This window comes from Nicotiana sylvestris, chromosome 2 (genome assembly GCF_000393655.2).
Source record: "Nicotiana sylvestris chromosome 2, ASM39365v2, whole genome shotgun sequence".
Lineage (NCBI taxonomy): Eukaryota > Viridiplantae > Streptophyta > Magnoliopsida > Solanales > Solanaceae > Nicotiana > Nicotiana sylvestris.
The window spans coordinates 3,386,742-3,403,301 of NC_091058.1; the positions used below are offsets into that span (position 1 = coordinate 3,386,742).

At 36.9% G+C, this 16,560-nt stretch overlaps 1 protein-coding gene across 3 annotated transcripts; it reads right to left on the reverse strand.

Moving 5' to 3' along the window:
• Positions 1-4,836: 4,836 nt before the first annotated feature.
• On the reverse strand, positions 4,837-16,116 carry LOC104244598 (katanin p60 ATPase-containing subunit A1-like). Of its 3 annotated transcripts, none has more exons than XM_009800054.2 (8): positions 15,555-16,116; positions 14,557-15,006; positions 14,301-14,429; positions 8,719-8,910; positions 7,754-7,998; positions 6,742-6,894; positions 6,545-6,632; positions 4,837-5,350 (listed from the first exon to the last, which is right to left on the reverse strand). In XM_009800054.2, the coding sequence occupies exons 1-8, from the start codon at positions 15,864-15,866 to the stop codon at positions 5,069-5,071; spliced, it is 1,851 nt and encodes a 616-aa protein (XP_009798356.1). In that variant the 5' UTR covers positions 15,867-16,116; the 3' UTR covers positions 4,837-5,068. The 3 variants fall into 3 exon arrangements, with proteins under 3 accessions (XP_009798356.1, XP_009798355.1, XP_009798358.1); XM_009800053.2 differs by having other exon boundaries at positions 14,268-14,429; XM_009800056.2 differs by lacking the exon at positions 14,301-14,429.
• Positions 16,117-16,560: the final 444 nt, after the last annotated feature.

Here is a 16,560-nt window from a genome sequence, read left to right on the forward strand (position 1 = left end):
AAATTTCCTGGAAAAATCGTCTCTAGGCTTTCTAGCTTTTGAAAATTTGAAAGAATGGCAAAAATCCCATAATAGGACTGTTTTATCACTGGGCGTCAGTGTTCATCGCATCCGCGTGAACACTGACGCATTCGCGAAGAGCTACACCTTAATGGCTTACGCGATCGCGAGAGGCTACACGTGTTCGCGAAGGTTTAGCCCCCTGACCTTTGTGTTCGCGAGACAAAACCCGCGTTCGCGTAGCCTAGCTAACGCTACGCGTTCGCATGTGACAGGTCGTGTTCACGTAGAGCAAACCCCCCCCCCCCAAATGCTCCGCGTTTGCGTAGTGTAAAATTCTCCCCCAACTCAGATCCCTTTCGCGATCTCGAAACACAACAAACCAGAACACCAGCTGCAGCAAAAACACCAGATTTTTCTAAGTTCTAAAGTTCTGTTGGCTATCCGAAACTCACCCGAGCCCTCGGGGCTCCAAACCTAACATGCACACATGTCCTAAAACATCATACGAACTTGTTCGCGCGATCAAATCGCCAAAATAACACCTATAATTACGAATTGAACACCAAATCAAATGAAATTTTCAAGAAAACTTTAAAACTTCTATTTTCATAACCGGATGTCCGAATCACGTCAAACCAACTCCGTTTCACACCAAATTTCACAGACAAGTCATAAATATAATAATGGACCTGTACCGTGCTCAACAAGGCCAAACATTAATCAAATTCTTAAAATCATTAAACTTTCAAACTTTAATCTTTCATCAAAAATCCATATCTCGAGTTAGGGACCTCGGAATTCGATTCCGAGCATATGCCCACGTCCCAAATTACGATACAGACCCACTGGGACCGTCAAAATACGAATTTGGATCTGTTTGCTCAAAACGTTGACCGAAGTCAACCCAATTTAACTTTTATGGCAAAATTCTTATTTTTTATCAATTTTTAACATATAAACCTTTCGAAATAACACGCGGACCGCGCACGCAAATCGAAAAAGGTTAAAACGAGATATTTAAGGCTTCGGAACACAGAATTTTGTTCTAAAACATGAGATGGCCTATCGGGTCATCACAAAAAAAATGTTAATTTTCAAATTTAAAACCCTTTACAATACGAAATGTTTTATATTTATTCTTTGTTATAAACTTTAGGTTCCTCTCTAACTTTGTCGTTAGCTAACGGAGCTCTTACGACAATTGGATGAACTCTACATGTCTAAATACTCTAGGGGGGAAATTCTGATTTACCCCTCTATATTTCTCACTTTAGAAGTTATTAATTTAATATTTCCATTTTATCTTTGTGATACGACTTGCTGGAAAAAGTTATTAAATTTTAATTTTTACTTGCAATTTCATGATATTTTGTTTTTTCAGAAGGGAGAGGATGGAAGAAGTTAAGAAAATATGTTTTTTGTTGTACGGAAAAAAGTAGAATCTTTTTTACTTAGAATGTCCAGAATTAGGACGTCAGATTATCAGAAATCTTTATAACCATAGTTAAACAACCAATAAATTCGATCAATTAAAGCTTCGATCACAAATAAGTAATCTACCGACAAAAAATATAGGGAAAATAATGTCAAGAAAACAACAGGTGATGTGTGGGTTAGGCATATCACGAGTTTGAATCCTCCCATAAAAAAACATAGAATAGTTAAGTGTCGAAATATAATATCAGGCGGATTATTATCTGGACTTCAAACCGTGCCTAACTATCAAATAAAAAGGGAAAAGTAGAGGTAAAATGTCGCATACACATCAACTTTTTGCTTGCTTCTGCTTCGGAAGATCGTCAAAGATCTGGGATCAAAATAAAGACCAAAGGCAAAGTGTAAAAGTAGCAAGGGAGACAGTAAAAAAATGTATGTTCTATAAATTCCTACGAATTTACACTTTATCCCCATTAACCGCTCGGGCATCGACCTAGGAAGAAACAAATTTAGACTTATTGGTAATCCATGATCAAAGATGTGGATCATCTGATGTTGAAATAGGTCATCCTGATTAGCCCGATCTTTTATTTGTTCAGTACCCACATCGTAGTGAACCTCTCCTTGTGATCAGGATGAGGTAAATACCTCCCAGCCCGGGGGAGGGAGGACATGGGGATCGGGTCTGTTCTAAAAGGTTTCTAGTTTAAATTGTCCTTTACGTTTAGAAAAAGGTTCATTTTCATCCTTTAAATATACACATACACTGATATCATCGCTTAAGTTTGCTAAAATTGAGCAATTTTAGTCCAAATAATGGAATGACACTAATGAGCCCATCATTAACGATTGCCATAGCGACGATCAATAGATCGTGCATCAAACGAGTTTTATTAGCACTATATTAGATATCTAGCCTCGTAGAAATGAGATTAAATGATGCATTGATATAGAAATTAACCCTTTTCTCTTTATTAGGAATAGGGAGATGACCAAAGAGAAGATAAGGGAGACTGAAGACCCAAAAAATAAAGTTGTCAAAAATAATTTTCTCCACTTCATTAGTAGCATAAATCAATACATTTGGAGTAATTAATTAATATAGCATATTTGTTCTAGTCTCTTTCATTACTTTGCTTTTGCATAACAAGAAGCATAAAAGATACATATAGTCTCTCTAGTTAATTGCAATATTTTGTTGAACATTCTTCCAAGCAGCTTCCCATAAGCCTCAAATCTACAATTAATTTGTTAAAATATATGTTACAAATTACGTTATATAAACTTCATGACATGTAAGCAAAGTTGAAATAAAGAAAGTTAAGGAAAGAATTATACCTTCTCTAAACTTGGAACAACGTTCAATTGAACAAGTAATATTACAGTTCAATACTTCAGGAGAAACGGGAAGTTGGCATTGTTTTAGGCAATCGTCAAGGCAATGAGGAGTTCTACTTAAGGCACATGCAAGTATACATTTTGCTTTGCAAGCTATTCCATCGTCGCCAGCAACTTCATTATTTGTGGCTTCAGCATTTGCTAAAATAGATACAAAAAGGAAAACTGTCATTAGAACTTTTGTGAAATTCATGATTTTTAATATGATGCACTTCCTCTCCTTGATTGAATATTTCTTTTACTTTTGTAACTTGGATGTTGGATGAAAGCAAAGTAGTGCTATTTATAGCAAGAACTCTATATCAAATTTAAGTCAAATTACACTATAATCTGATCCAAAGAATTAGATTGCACCCAAATAAATTATTGGGTCAGGCTTTTCATGTTTTGAAAGATGTGTACAGCCTGTATTGTTGCTGTATCATTCGATTCCCAAAAAAATACTTACATGTACTTCGTGCTTATACCAAAATGAATAAATTAACTCTAACAGTTGAAAGTTAGAGTAATGATATACACATGTTACTTAACCATGAATCAGCTATAGATGTGTGTATAAGTTAAAGTAATAATATATACATGGCTCCTAATCGTGGTCAGTTTGATAAGAGATAAAATATTGCGAGTAAATTAATTTAGTTGCTCAAATAACACTTATATTCTTTGAAACTTTAGTGAAGAACAAGGAATGCCACAAATTGATAGGGGGCGCGCATGGTGAAAACTTACTTACGCTCGATGTTTATAGAAAATTAATAAATTTTAGATGTGTCTTTTATACACACATCTATAACCTATTCATGGTTAAGTAATGTGTAATAGTACTTTAATTTTAACGATTAGAGTTAAATTATTCGTTTTGGTATAAACAAAAAGTAGAGGTAAGTATTTTTCGAAACTGATTGATACTGCTACAGTACATGCTGTACACAACTTGCAAAACATGAAAGGCCTGACCCAATAATTTATTTTGGTGTAATCTAATTTTTATGATAAGATTATATTGTAATTTGTCCTAAATTTAATATAGAGCTTTTACTATAAATAGCACTACTTTGCTTTCATCAAACATCCAAGGTACAAAGTAAAAAAAAAAAAAGAAAATTCAATCGAGGACAGGAAGTGCATCATATAACAAATCATGAATTTCACAAAAGTTCTAGTGCCAGTTTTCCTTATTGTGTCTATTTTAGCAAATGGTGAAGCCACAAATAATGAAGTTGTAGGCGACGATGGAATAGCTTGCAAAGCAAAATGTATACTTGCATGTGCCTTAAGTAGAACTCCTCATTGCCTTGACGATTGCCTGAAACAATGCCAACTTTCCGTTTCTCCTGAAGTATTAAACTGTAATATTACTTGTTCAATTGAACGTTGCTCCAAATTTAGAGAAGGTATAATTCTTTCCTTAACTTTCTTTATTTCAACAATTTTCTATGTTTGCTGACATGTCATGAAGTTTATATAACGTAATTTGTGACATATATTTTAACAAATTACTTGCAGATTCGAAGTTGATGGGAAGCTGCTTGGAAGAATGTTCAACAAGATATTGCAATTAGCTAGGGAGATTATATGTATCTTTTATGCTTCTTATTATGCAAAAGCGAAGTAATGAAAGAGACTAGAACAAATATGCTATATTAATTAATTACTCCAAATGTATTGATTTATGCTCCTAATGAAGTGGAGAAAATTATTTTTGACAACTCTATCTTTTGGATCTTCGGTCTCCCTAATCGTCTCTTTGGTCATCTCCCTATTCCTAATAGAGAGAAAAGGGTTAATTTCTATATCAATGCATCATTTAATCTCATTTCTATGAGGCTAGATATCTTGCTGATTCAAAATATCTGAACTTCTATCTTTTATTTAAATCCAAAAATATTTATTATTTTTATTTTACAAAATATCTGACAAAAGCTTGCTCGTGGTAAGACACTTTCAATGTGAAGAAAAAGCTTGTTCATGGTAAGACACTTTCAATATCCCTTTTTGCTTCTTAAATCTGAATCACATCAAGTAGATTGTAAAATATCGCTGTGTTATAAACCATGCCGATGCTGCGCCTTTTCGCAGTTTTATATACATACTGACAATCGACAATGTCAAAATAGGTAGAGCACAAAACTGAAGGAATAACAACTGCGACATATGACCATGACTCACTAGTAATTGTATCTTTCTGGACCCCAAAAAAAGCACTTCTAACTTGCATTTACTTGATTTTCTACGTTGATCCAAATTCTGAAAACCATTTCTCATGTCGTTCAATGTCCCCTCTAGAAACTGTGGGTTGTATTCTATCTAAAGCTTCTAGGAAGTCATCCATCATAACTGGAATTTTCAAAATGTCAGCCTTGGACATGTTCTTAATCTCATCTGGGTTTTTCCCTGCTATCTTACGTCTCATGCCACTTAAAGAAGCATCTCTGCAGATATTTGTTAGATCGTCTCCACTGAAACCTTCTGTTCTTCGTGCCACTTGGTCAATATCCAGGTCAGGAGCTAACTGCCATTCATTATACATGATACAGATTATTAGTATCAACAAATTTTTCTGTTCAATCTCCAGGAGCAATAATAATCAAAGGCAAATCTAGGGCCAGTTCTATGGTTCCACTAACACAGTTCTTTCGGCTCAAACGCCGCATCAACAACAACAACAGCCGAGTATAATCCCATTAGTGGGGTCTGGAGAGGGTAGAGTGTACGCAAACCTTACCCCTACCTTCAAGAAGGCAGAGAGGCCGTTTCAGGTGCACCCTCGGCTCGGAAAAGATAAAAGGACAACAACAAGCATATCAATCGGAAAACAGGAGCAAAAATTTAAAATTTAAAAGTTTTTTACACATATAATGAGATAACACAAACTCTAAATCCTGGATGACACTTAGCTCAAGTCATAATGTAACAAAAGTTTATGTATAAAGTTTATACAGATTTCCAGCATCACCCCCTTCCTTGTCATTCTAGTAACTTAAAAATTCTATTGAGATGTAACCAAAAGGTCTCTTATTATCAGCTGCTTCTTCTTTCATTTTCTCTTTTATATCTCCTAATATCGTATTCATTGTTAATATTAATAATCACTGAACTATAATCGGCAAAAATACAGAATAGTTTACTAAAGCCACTGGAAGTGGAGACTGATTCCATGGAGGTGTTAAACCTACTTGAAAATGATTCCCCATTGTATTACACTATTATTGATTCTTGCAGGTGGTTAATGCTCCAGCTGGAGAGCCCTGTCATCAGGCATAGCTTCGGGGAAGCAAATTATGTGGCACACCTTCTAGCTAAAGATAGTACCAAGCTGGCCAATATTAACCAACAAATCAATCATGTTCCTATTCATTTTGTTCAATCCACTATGCAATCAGACAAAGAAGGAACAATGTCTGTTAGGACCATACCATAAAATATATGTGAACATTTGCCTAGTTTCGGAACCTTTGTGCTCTACATAGCACTACAAGCCATGGATTTGATCCCCATGAAACATCCATGAGTGAACCTTATGTACATTTTCTTTGTAAGTTGAAAATTTTCAGTGTGATCATACTCTTTCCTTTAGTGACTTTGAATCAAACCTATTTTTTAAGTAAAGACATTATGATAATATAGCAGATGAACTTCTTTCAAGACAATGAAGCACAGTACCTCCAAATTAAGAAACTAGCCGACACCAATAATGAGAGCTTACCGTGATTGATTTCAAGTTTATCTCTATAAGCTCCTTACGGCTCTTAAAATCAGGAAGCGGGATGTAAATCCGCTTTTCTAGCCGCCTCCTACGGTAGTACAGTGAATCACCAATTAGCCAAGATCCAGATACGAAACAGAACACAAATCAGACTAAAAAAGCTAATATTGACTAGGAAGTTAAGGAGTAAAGTTAACCTTAGTGCCTCATCAAGACCCCAGGGGAAATTTGTTGCTGCCAAAACTGTGACCGGTTTGCCCGCTGTATTATTAGTGGAGTTGTTTAACCCATCAATTTGAACTAGAAGTTCAGACTTCACCCTTCGGGATACTTCATTCTCTCCAGGAGCCCTGAGAAACAGGTCCAGAGTTCATAAAGTTTTATTACTAGAAGTAAAACTAAAAAATTTAAAGTTTAACACACTTAAGAACATTTTATGCTCAAATTAATGTTGATTGTTGAGCACATGCGTAAATGTTATTGTGGGATGTGTGCGTACACACGAGGTAGGTGAAAGAAAGAGGAGCAGGACGAAATATCTAGCATGCAATAATGTTACAAAAATTATTCACAATCAGGTTACTTAAAATATAGATATAAATCTTTATGATAACACATTAATCCATGACCTGATAAAGACAATATAACAATCTATGATCTAGCAAATATAAGTTTAAAGTCACCGGCACTGCTCAGAGCCTCAGACGCATTATTTGGTAGCTTGATAAAAATCTCTATGGTTGAAAAACATAGACTTGTCAGTATGTATGGATGGGACTATCAGTTCAGAGCAGACTAAGCTGCTCAAGTGAAACTACAGTATGATCCAGTTTCCGAAAAACATACAGCCTCCAATTTCCTTCTACTAGGTATTCTATTAAGGTTTCAAATTGTTTTAACCTTCTCTGCTCTCTGCAGCTCTTATGCAAGGCTTTGGATTAGTAGAGGCCCTTCACTTATTTACTCGGGAAAAAACAAGAACGAACTGGTCATCAAACTAATATACGGTCCATCACCAATCATGTGTCTATCAGATGATTGAAGTCTAGTTACTATGACGTGTAGACCCGTAACATATAATCTATGCCTAGTACTCAAATTTATCACATATGGTGATGAAAATAAACCTCACACAACAGCAAGACAATGAGAAAAATACTCAGCTATTACATGTATATGAAATCATTTTAGAAAGAACAGATTGCTTACCCTCTGGCACTACAAAGAGAATCAATCTCATCAATAAAAATTGTACTTGGAGCACGAGCACGAGCAAGATCAAACAAGCACCGTACCCGTCGTTCACTCTCCCCGTACCATTTCGCCAACAACGAAGAGCAAGAAACATTCAGAAATGTTGTCCCACACTCTGTAGCAACAGCTTTGGCCAAGAGTGTTTTCCCTGTGCCAGGAGGACCAAACATAAGAACTCCTCTCCAAGGTCTCCTGATTCCCTGCAAGTAACATTGAATATGTGAACTATATAGAAGTTTCATAATATAAGTATTCATTATTCTTTTTATTAATGTGCCATGTAGTTACAACATGTGCATAGCTGCAAGTCAAAACTTGTACATAGCAAGAAGTTGCGACTTCCGTTAGATCAGATTGTATCCTCGTTATGTGACGACAGGTATATGAGACAATTCAGTTTTCAAAAGCAAAAACTATTACCAGCTTATTTTCCTAATTAACTTCGAGGACCGTTTCCACATCTAATAAACAGTTTGTAACAAGGCAAAAGAAAAGGAAACATAAGTGTGTTTGGTATGGCGGAAGTTATTTTACCCCAGAGAAAACACTTTTTTCAGAACAGATGAAAATGCTTCAACATTTTTTCCTAGAAAAAATTTTCGGTGTTTGGTTGGTCAATGAAAAATATTTTTCTGTAAATATATCATTACAGATTACTAATAATGAAATTAACAAATTTGGAAGTATTTTGATGAAATTTTTTAAGAACTAAGATTCAATAGTAACGTCTAAATGTTAGCTGGAGAAGATGAATATGAAGTTGAAAGTTAAGGTAGTTATAAAGAAAATGACATCATTCTCCCTTTTGTCACAGCAGAAAAGGATGAAAAATATTTTCTTGAAATATGACTTCCTTCGTACCAAACACAGATGTATCATCATTTAGTAGTCTTATAATCAGAATAAGCTATCTGCAGTACCTGGAAGTATTCAGGCATCCACAGTGGGAGTACCACTGCTTCCTGTAGAAGCCTCTTTGCTTCATTTAGTCCCGCAACATCATCCCATCTCACCCCTGGATTAGTATCCAATATTTCTTTTTCAAGACGAGCAGCCAGTTGGGGATCAGGCCCGTTATACTCTCCTTTTGGCTTAACGCCAGCTACAGCATTCTGATAGTTGTAAAGAAGGACGCTGTGAATATTATAAAGAACTTAAAGTCTCAGCTTAATACAAATAGAGTAAAGCAGTTTTTGCACAGAGTCGCTACCCCAACTGCTCTAAAAAATTATATGTTACTTTCATGCATGGTTACTGAATTTTATATAGCAGTAAAGTCTACCATTTTTATATTAAATCTCATCTATAATCAATTTGGCCTTGCAGAGCGAAGATTAAACATTATTTAAGATTGGAGTTTAGTAAAATACTTTGTGATTTGAGCCTAGATGGTGCCTAAAAAGCAACATTATCAAAATGTTCTCGAATAGTATTAAAGGCAGATGAGGTATTGTTGCGGAAGCCAAATGTATATAGTGTGAATAAGTCACAACTACTATACCAAAAATTATGACAGCCACCAAATAATAAATAAGACAATAAAGCAACAATAAAGGGAACACCAGAATTTACGAGGTTCGGCTAATTTTGCCTACTCCTCGGACACAACCAATATTTTATTTCACTCCAAAAATACAAGTGAAATAATACTAAAGAGAGAAGATACAAATGCCTTAAACAGATGAGAAGGCAAATGAGAGGTGTGTTTCAATCCTAAACATTAGGCCTTCTTTTATAGGGGAAAAATCCCTTCCAAACTTAACTCCCAACCAATGTGGGACTTTGGCATTTTGCCAAACTTCAACAAATCTCCACCTTGGCAAAATTCCACATTTTCAATTCTCTCTCAATAACAAATTTTGGTTGTGTCTTCATCTTCAATCTTCAGTGTTCAACAATGTTGATCAAATCCAAACAATGTTGAAACTTGACCGCAGTCACCACCTTTGTCAGCATATCAGCAGGATTCTCTGTAGTATGAATTTTCTTCACCGTGACTCCACCTTCTTCTATGATTTCTCGTACGAAATGATACCGAACATCAATGTGCTTCGTCCTTGCATGATAAACTTGGTTCTTCGCTAATTGAATAGCACTTTGACTATCACAAAAAATTGTGATACCTTTTTGTTCAACACCAAGCTCCTTTAGCAATCCTTGAAGCCAAATTGCCTCTTTCACAGCATCTGTAATAGCCATGTACTCTGCCTCTGTTGTAGACAAAGCAACTGTTGACTGCAAAGTAGACTTCCAACTAACTGGTGCCTTTGCAAAAGTAAACACATAACCAGTAGTTGATCTTCGTTTGTCCATATCACCCGCAAAATCTGAGTCACAATATCCAACTACAGACTGATTGTCTTCCTGCTCAAAAACTAACCCGACATCTACAGTATTATGAATATACCGTAGAATCCACTTCACAGCTTGCCAATGCTCCTTCCCTGGATTGTGCATATATCTGCTAATAACTCCAACAGCTTGTGAAATGTCAGGCCTTGTGCAAACCATTGCATACATCAAGCTACCAACAACATTTGCGTATGGTACCTTTGACATATACTCTCGTTCAGCTTCATCCATTGGCGACATAGTAGTACTTAGCTTAAAATGGGAAGCAAGTGGAGTACTAACTGGCTTAGTCTTGTCATCTATGCCAAAACGTTGAAGTACTCTCTTCAAATATTCCTTTTGAGATAAACAGAGTTTCTTTGAACGTCTATCTCTAATTATCTCCATGCCAAGAATTTTCTTTGCCTCACCCAAATCCTTCATCTCGAACTCCTTCTTCAGTTGAATCTTCAACTTATCAATTTCTTCCGAATTCTTGGAAGCTATCAACATATCATCAACATATAGGAGAAGATATACAAAGGAACCATCTTTAAGCTTGTGCAAATACACACAATGATCGTATTTGCTTCTCTTGTACCCTTGCCGCAACATAAACTCGTCAAATCGCTTGTACCATTGTCTAGAAGATTGTTTCAATCCGTACAACGATTTTTCAAGTTTGCACACCATATTTTCTTTTCCAGCAACTTTGAATCCTTCTGGCTGAGTCATGTAGATTTCCTCCTCCAAGTTTCCATGTAAAAACGCAGTTTTTACATCCATCTGAACTAGTTCCAAATCCAATTGTGCTACCAAAGCCAACATAATTCTAATGGAGGAATGTTTTACAACTGGAGAAAACACTTCATTGTAATCAATTCCCTCCTTTTGAGCATATCCTTTGGCCACCAATCTTGCTTTGTAGCGAACATCTACTTGGTTAGGAAATCCTTCCTTCTTTGCAAATACCCATTTGCACCCAATTGCTTTCTTTCCCTTCGGGAGATTGGCCAATCTCCATGTATGATTCTGATGAAGGGACTGTATTTCATCATTCATGGCAATCCTCCACTTATCTTCTTCTGAACTTTGGACAGCGTCTTTATAAGTAGTAGGAACATCATCAGCTACAATTGAGGTTGCACAAGCAACCGTCTCTATGAGACGAACAGGTTTCGTTATTGTTCTTTTTGGCCTGCTGGTTGCTATTGATTCAAGTTGTTGTTGAGATTCCTGAGTTGGAATCTCCTCTACTGGCTCTCCTTCCAGAGGGTAATCTTCATTTGTTTCCTCCTCTGCTTCTTGTGTAGGAAAAATAAATTTTCCCTCAAACTCCACCTGCTTAGAAGCACCTTCATTTTGTTTGGTATCTTCTGTTACCTTATTTACCATAGCAAATTCATCAAAGGTAACATCTCTGCTGAATATTACTTTCTTTGTCATAGGGCACCATAAGCGATATCCTTTGACTCCAGAAGTAATTCCCATAAAAATAGCCTTCTTTGCCCTTGGATCCAATTTTGACTCCGTCACATGATAATATGCAGTTGAGCCAAACACGTGCAAAGAGTTATAATCTACAGCAGGTTTTCCGTACCATTTTTCAAATGGTGTTTTGCCATCAATAGCAGCAGATGGTAGACGATTAATGAGGTGACATGCATATGTAATTGCCTCAGCCCAAAATTCTTTGCCCAAGCCAGCATTGGACAACATACACCGTACCTTCTCCAGCAAGGTCCGGTTCATACGTTCTGCCACTCCATTCTGTTGTGGTGTATGTCTAACAGTGAAGTGTCGGACGATGCCATCATTTTCACAGACCTTATTGAAATGATCATTTTTGTATTCACCTCCATTGTCTGTGCGAATACACTTGATCCTCCTGCCTGTTTGATTCTCCACCATCGTCTTCCATTTGAGAAAAATTCCCAGCACTTCATCTTTGTTTTTCATTGTATACACCCACACTCTTCGAGAAAAATCATCAACAAAGGTTACAAAATAGTGCTTCCCACCCAATGAAGGTGTTTTGGAAGGACCCCAAACATCAGAGTGTACATAATCCAAAATGCCTTTAGTATTATGGATCGCTGTACCAAATTTAACCCTTGTCTGTTTCCCTTTGACACAATGCTCACAAAACTCCAAGTTGCAAGCCTTTACTCCTTTTAACAATCCTTGATCTGATAGAGTTTTCAAGGATTTTCCTCCAGCATGTCCCAAGCGCATGTGTCATAGCTTGGTTGCTTCTGCCTCTTTGTCGTCACTGGATGTTACTGTCGCTGTCCCAATAACTGTACTGCCACGATAGCGGTACATATTATTATTCTTCCGATTAGCCTTCATTACCACTAGTGCACCGGAGCATACTCTCATCACTCCATTTTCTGCAATGATTTTGAACCCTTTTGATTCTAGGGCTCCCACAGAGATGAGATTCTTCTTCAAATCCGGTACATATCGAACATCTATCAATGTTCTGATCATTCCATCATGGTTCCTTAATCGTATTGAACCAATGCCATATGAGGTAAGAGGGCTGTTATCCGCTGTGTGGATGACTCCATATTCTCCTTCTTGAAATTCCATGAACCAGTCCCTGTTGGGACACATATGATAGCTACAAGCCGAGTCCATCAACCATATGTCTGATGATGTTGATGACTCTGTTGTAACTAATGAGAAGTCTGAATCATCACAATCAGCTACATTTGAATCCATAATGGCCTTTCCATTGTTATGTTTGGCCTTATTCTTCAACTTCGGACAGTCTTTCTTCCAGTGCCCTTTTTCTCGACAAAAGGCACATTCATCTTTGCTGGGTCTGGATCTTGACTTGGATCTTCCCTTCTTTGTCCTCGTTTGATTTTGAGGACGACCCCTCACAAACAGTGCTTCTCCTTCTCCGCCCTTCTGTTTTTCTCGCTTTCTTTGTTCATAGCTGTACAAAGCTGAACAAACTTCTCTGAGAGAAATTTCGTCATTTCCATGGAGTAGAGTAGTTTCAAGGTGCTCGTACTCATCAGGAAGTGACGCCAACAACATTAAGGCCAAGTCACCATCATCATAAGTTGTATCCATATTTTGCAAATCTGTGACCAACTTATTGAAACTGGTGATATGTTCATTCATCGTGGTACCAGGAACATAGGTGAAGTGAAACAGTCTCTTCTTCATGTACAATTTATTTTGACTGTTTTTCTTCAAAAATTTATCCTCCAGTGCTTTCCATAATTTACTTGCAGAAGTTTCCTTTGTGTATGGATATTTCTGCTCTCTAGCAAGGTAGGATCGAATGGTACCGCAAGCAACACGGTTGATAATTCTCCAATCTTCTTCTCCAATAACATCTGGTTTCTTTTCTTCAATGGCCAGATCTAGCCCTTGTTGAAAAAGGACATCTAGAACCTCGCCTTGCCACATCCCAAAATGTCCGGACCCGTCAAAAATTTCTACCGCAAATTTCGCATTTGACACAATTCTTGTCATAAGCGAAGATGCCAATGATGACGTATTGTTGACACTTGATGTAGATTCTTCTTGTTTATTGTCCCCCATATTTGACACAAATATTATTTAATAGCTGACGACACAAATCAAGATTATTTCCTTTCTGATGTAGAAGATCAGACTAAGCTGCAACTACAGAGCATACTCAGACAGAACCTTGACTCAGTTACCAAGATAAATCTTTTCTGATGTGGAAGATCAGACTATGCTGCAACCACAGAGCATACTTAGACAGTACCTTGGCTCTGATACCAATTGTTGCGGAAGCCAAATGTATATAGTGTGAATAAGTCACAACTACTATACCAAAAATTATGACAGCCACCAAATAATAAATAAGACAATAAAGCAACAATAAAGGGAACACCAGAATTTACGAGGTTCGGCTAATTTTGCCTACTCCTCGGACACAACCAATATTTTATTTCACTCCAAAAATACAAGTGAAATAATACTAAAGAGAGAAGATACAAATGCCTTAAACAGATGAGAAGACAAATGAGAGGTGTGTTTCAATTCTAAACATTAGGCCTTCTTTTATAGGGGAAAAATCCCTTCCAAACTTAACTCCCAACCAATGTGGGACTTTGGCATTTTGCCAAACTTCAACAGGTATTTATACCACTTGTTGCACAGTGTTTCTATAATTGTTCACCTGCCCAGGCAGCTGAGGTGTTTGTACCCCTTGTTGCACTGTGTTTCTGCAACTATTCAGTGTTGGTACTGCTTGTTGCAGTGTGTTTCGGTAATTATTCACCTGCCCAGCAAAAGTGTACTTTCCCCCCTATAAAAATTTCATTGAAAAACATAAACTTTGTAACCTAATAAAAGAAAGAAGTTGGAAAAAGGAAAAGAAAATAATATAACAATCCCAGCGACTACTTAAGATTGAAGTTTCATGAAATACTTGCCTGAACTTGGTTAGACACTTGTGCCGTTGCCTGAACTTGATTAGGCACTTTTGTTGTTGACTGAACTTGGTTCGATATTTGTGGTGTTGCCTGAATTTGGTTAGATAATTGTGTCATTAACCGAATTTGGGTAGCCTGAAGTTGAGATAATCGCGTCGCTGCCTGAACTTGGTTAGACATTTGTGTCATTGCCTGAACTTGGTTAGACATTTGTGCCGTTGCCTGAACTTGGTTAGACACTTGTGGCGTCGCCTGAACTTGGTTAGACACTTGTGCCGTTGCCTGAACTTGATTAGACACTTGTGTCGTTGCCTGAACTTGGTTCGATATTTGTGGCATCGCCTGAACTTGATTAGACATTTGTGGCGTTGCCTGAACTTGGTTAGATATTTGTGTCATATTCTTCTTCTCTATTTGTTTTGTGGGTGATAGACTGACACTCCTTGAAAACTAACACACAAATTAAAGCAAACATTACAGTATTAATTTGGGAATGCAAGTAGTAAAGCCTTTATTAAAAACCTAGCTAGAGCCTCAAATCCATATATTCTACTGGTATCGAGTTGCTTACCTGTGACTAGTGGTGGCAAAACAGATTGAAAAAAATAGTTATTCACTCATATTATCGACTAAAAATGGGTTGGATAATCAACTTTTTTTAAAAGCGGATCATATATGGATAAGAACCATATTATCCACTTAGAAAATGAATAACCAATGGATAATTAATGAGTTTAACTTTTACATTTATAAAAACTCGGGGGTTCCTCAAGCCTGGGAAACAAGAAACTCTCCAAAAGTGATCATACTCTAGAAGCCATGGATATTATCCGCCGGTTAACACATTTCCTATCCGTATTAAATATGGATTGGATCATATAATTTATACGTTTTTGCACTATCCATTTTCAAACCGTCCCATATCCAACCCGACCAGTTTGCCACTCCTACATGTGACATAAGGGTTGGGGAAACAAACAAAACAAAAGAATTAATACCTGAAATTGGAGGCCGAGGGAGTTGAAGTCATGATCAACGTTACGAAAACCTTGAGCATAAATGCGGGTGAAGCCAATATAATTTAGGCTAACATTACCAGCTAGGACAGCGTAGTAATTGGGGGTGAGGTAGCTTGAAAGTTTGAACTGAATGCTCTGCACATTGTTATTCAATTCGGGTTCTAAAGCCTTGACCCATTCCACCAGCTCCGTCATGTCGAGATGGCCATCTTTGTTAACGTCGAATTTGTCGAAGATTTTCTTCATCTTCTCAACTCTGCTGCAATTAGAATTAGGAGCCACCGCCACCATCTTCTTCTTCTTCTTCAATTAACACTACCACTTCTATGCTTACTAGATGATCAAGAACAAGATTTGCAACTTAAGGAACGAGATACAGAGGCGGTTCAGAATATGGAGATTTTGGGTTCTGGATTTTATAAAAGGTATTCAGTGAATTTCTTAATATATTCAACTAAATCCATAGCTAGAACTCTAACTCTACTTGATCACTCGGTTGTCCCCTCAAAATATAGGTGCATTGGTTTTAGAAAATTTTTTGTTAAAGAATGGGCTTTCTCGTGTGTGGGTGTGTGTGTGTGTTTTTTTTGCTAATTTAAAATTTAAATTATTAATAAAAGGAATGATGTTTGCTATTTTCTGGAGGCGGAAGAAAATAATGGTGAAAATAGCAGGGTCTAACCAGTTTTTGGACCGCCAACGCTTGTAAAGTTATTGAAAAATAATCATTATTTTGCTACAACAATGAAAGTTCCAATATAATATATTGGAGATTGGTGTACTTGTGTACGAACTTCCAGCATATTATGTCGGAACTCCAGTACACAGAAAGTTCCAGCATAATATAACGGAGATTGGAGTACCTGTGTACGAACTTCCAGCATATTATGCTGGAACTCCAGCACACAGAAAGTTCCAGCATACTAATATACTAGAGATCGGAGCACATGTATATAAACTTCCAGCATATTATGCTGGAACTCCG

Bases quoted from the DNA above. Each gene is read 5' to 3' on its own strand.
- LOC104244598 (XM_009800053.2), bottom strand. From the start codon at position 15,866: ATGGTGGCGGTGGCTCCTAATTCTAATTGCAGCAGAGTTGAGAAGATG. The intron at 7,999-8,718 runs GTACTGCAGATA...TGTTACTTGCAG, and splicing joins GGATGCCTGAATACTTCCAG to GGAATCAGGAGACCTTGGAG. The intron at 6,633-6,741 runs GTTAACTTTACT...GTACTACCGTAG, and splicing joins GGTCTTGATGAGGCACTAAG to GAGGCGGCTAGAAAAGCGGA.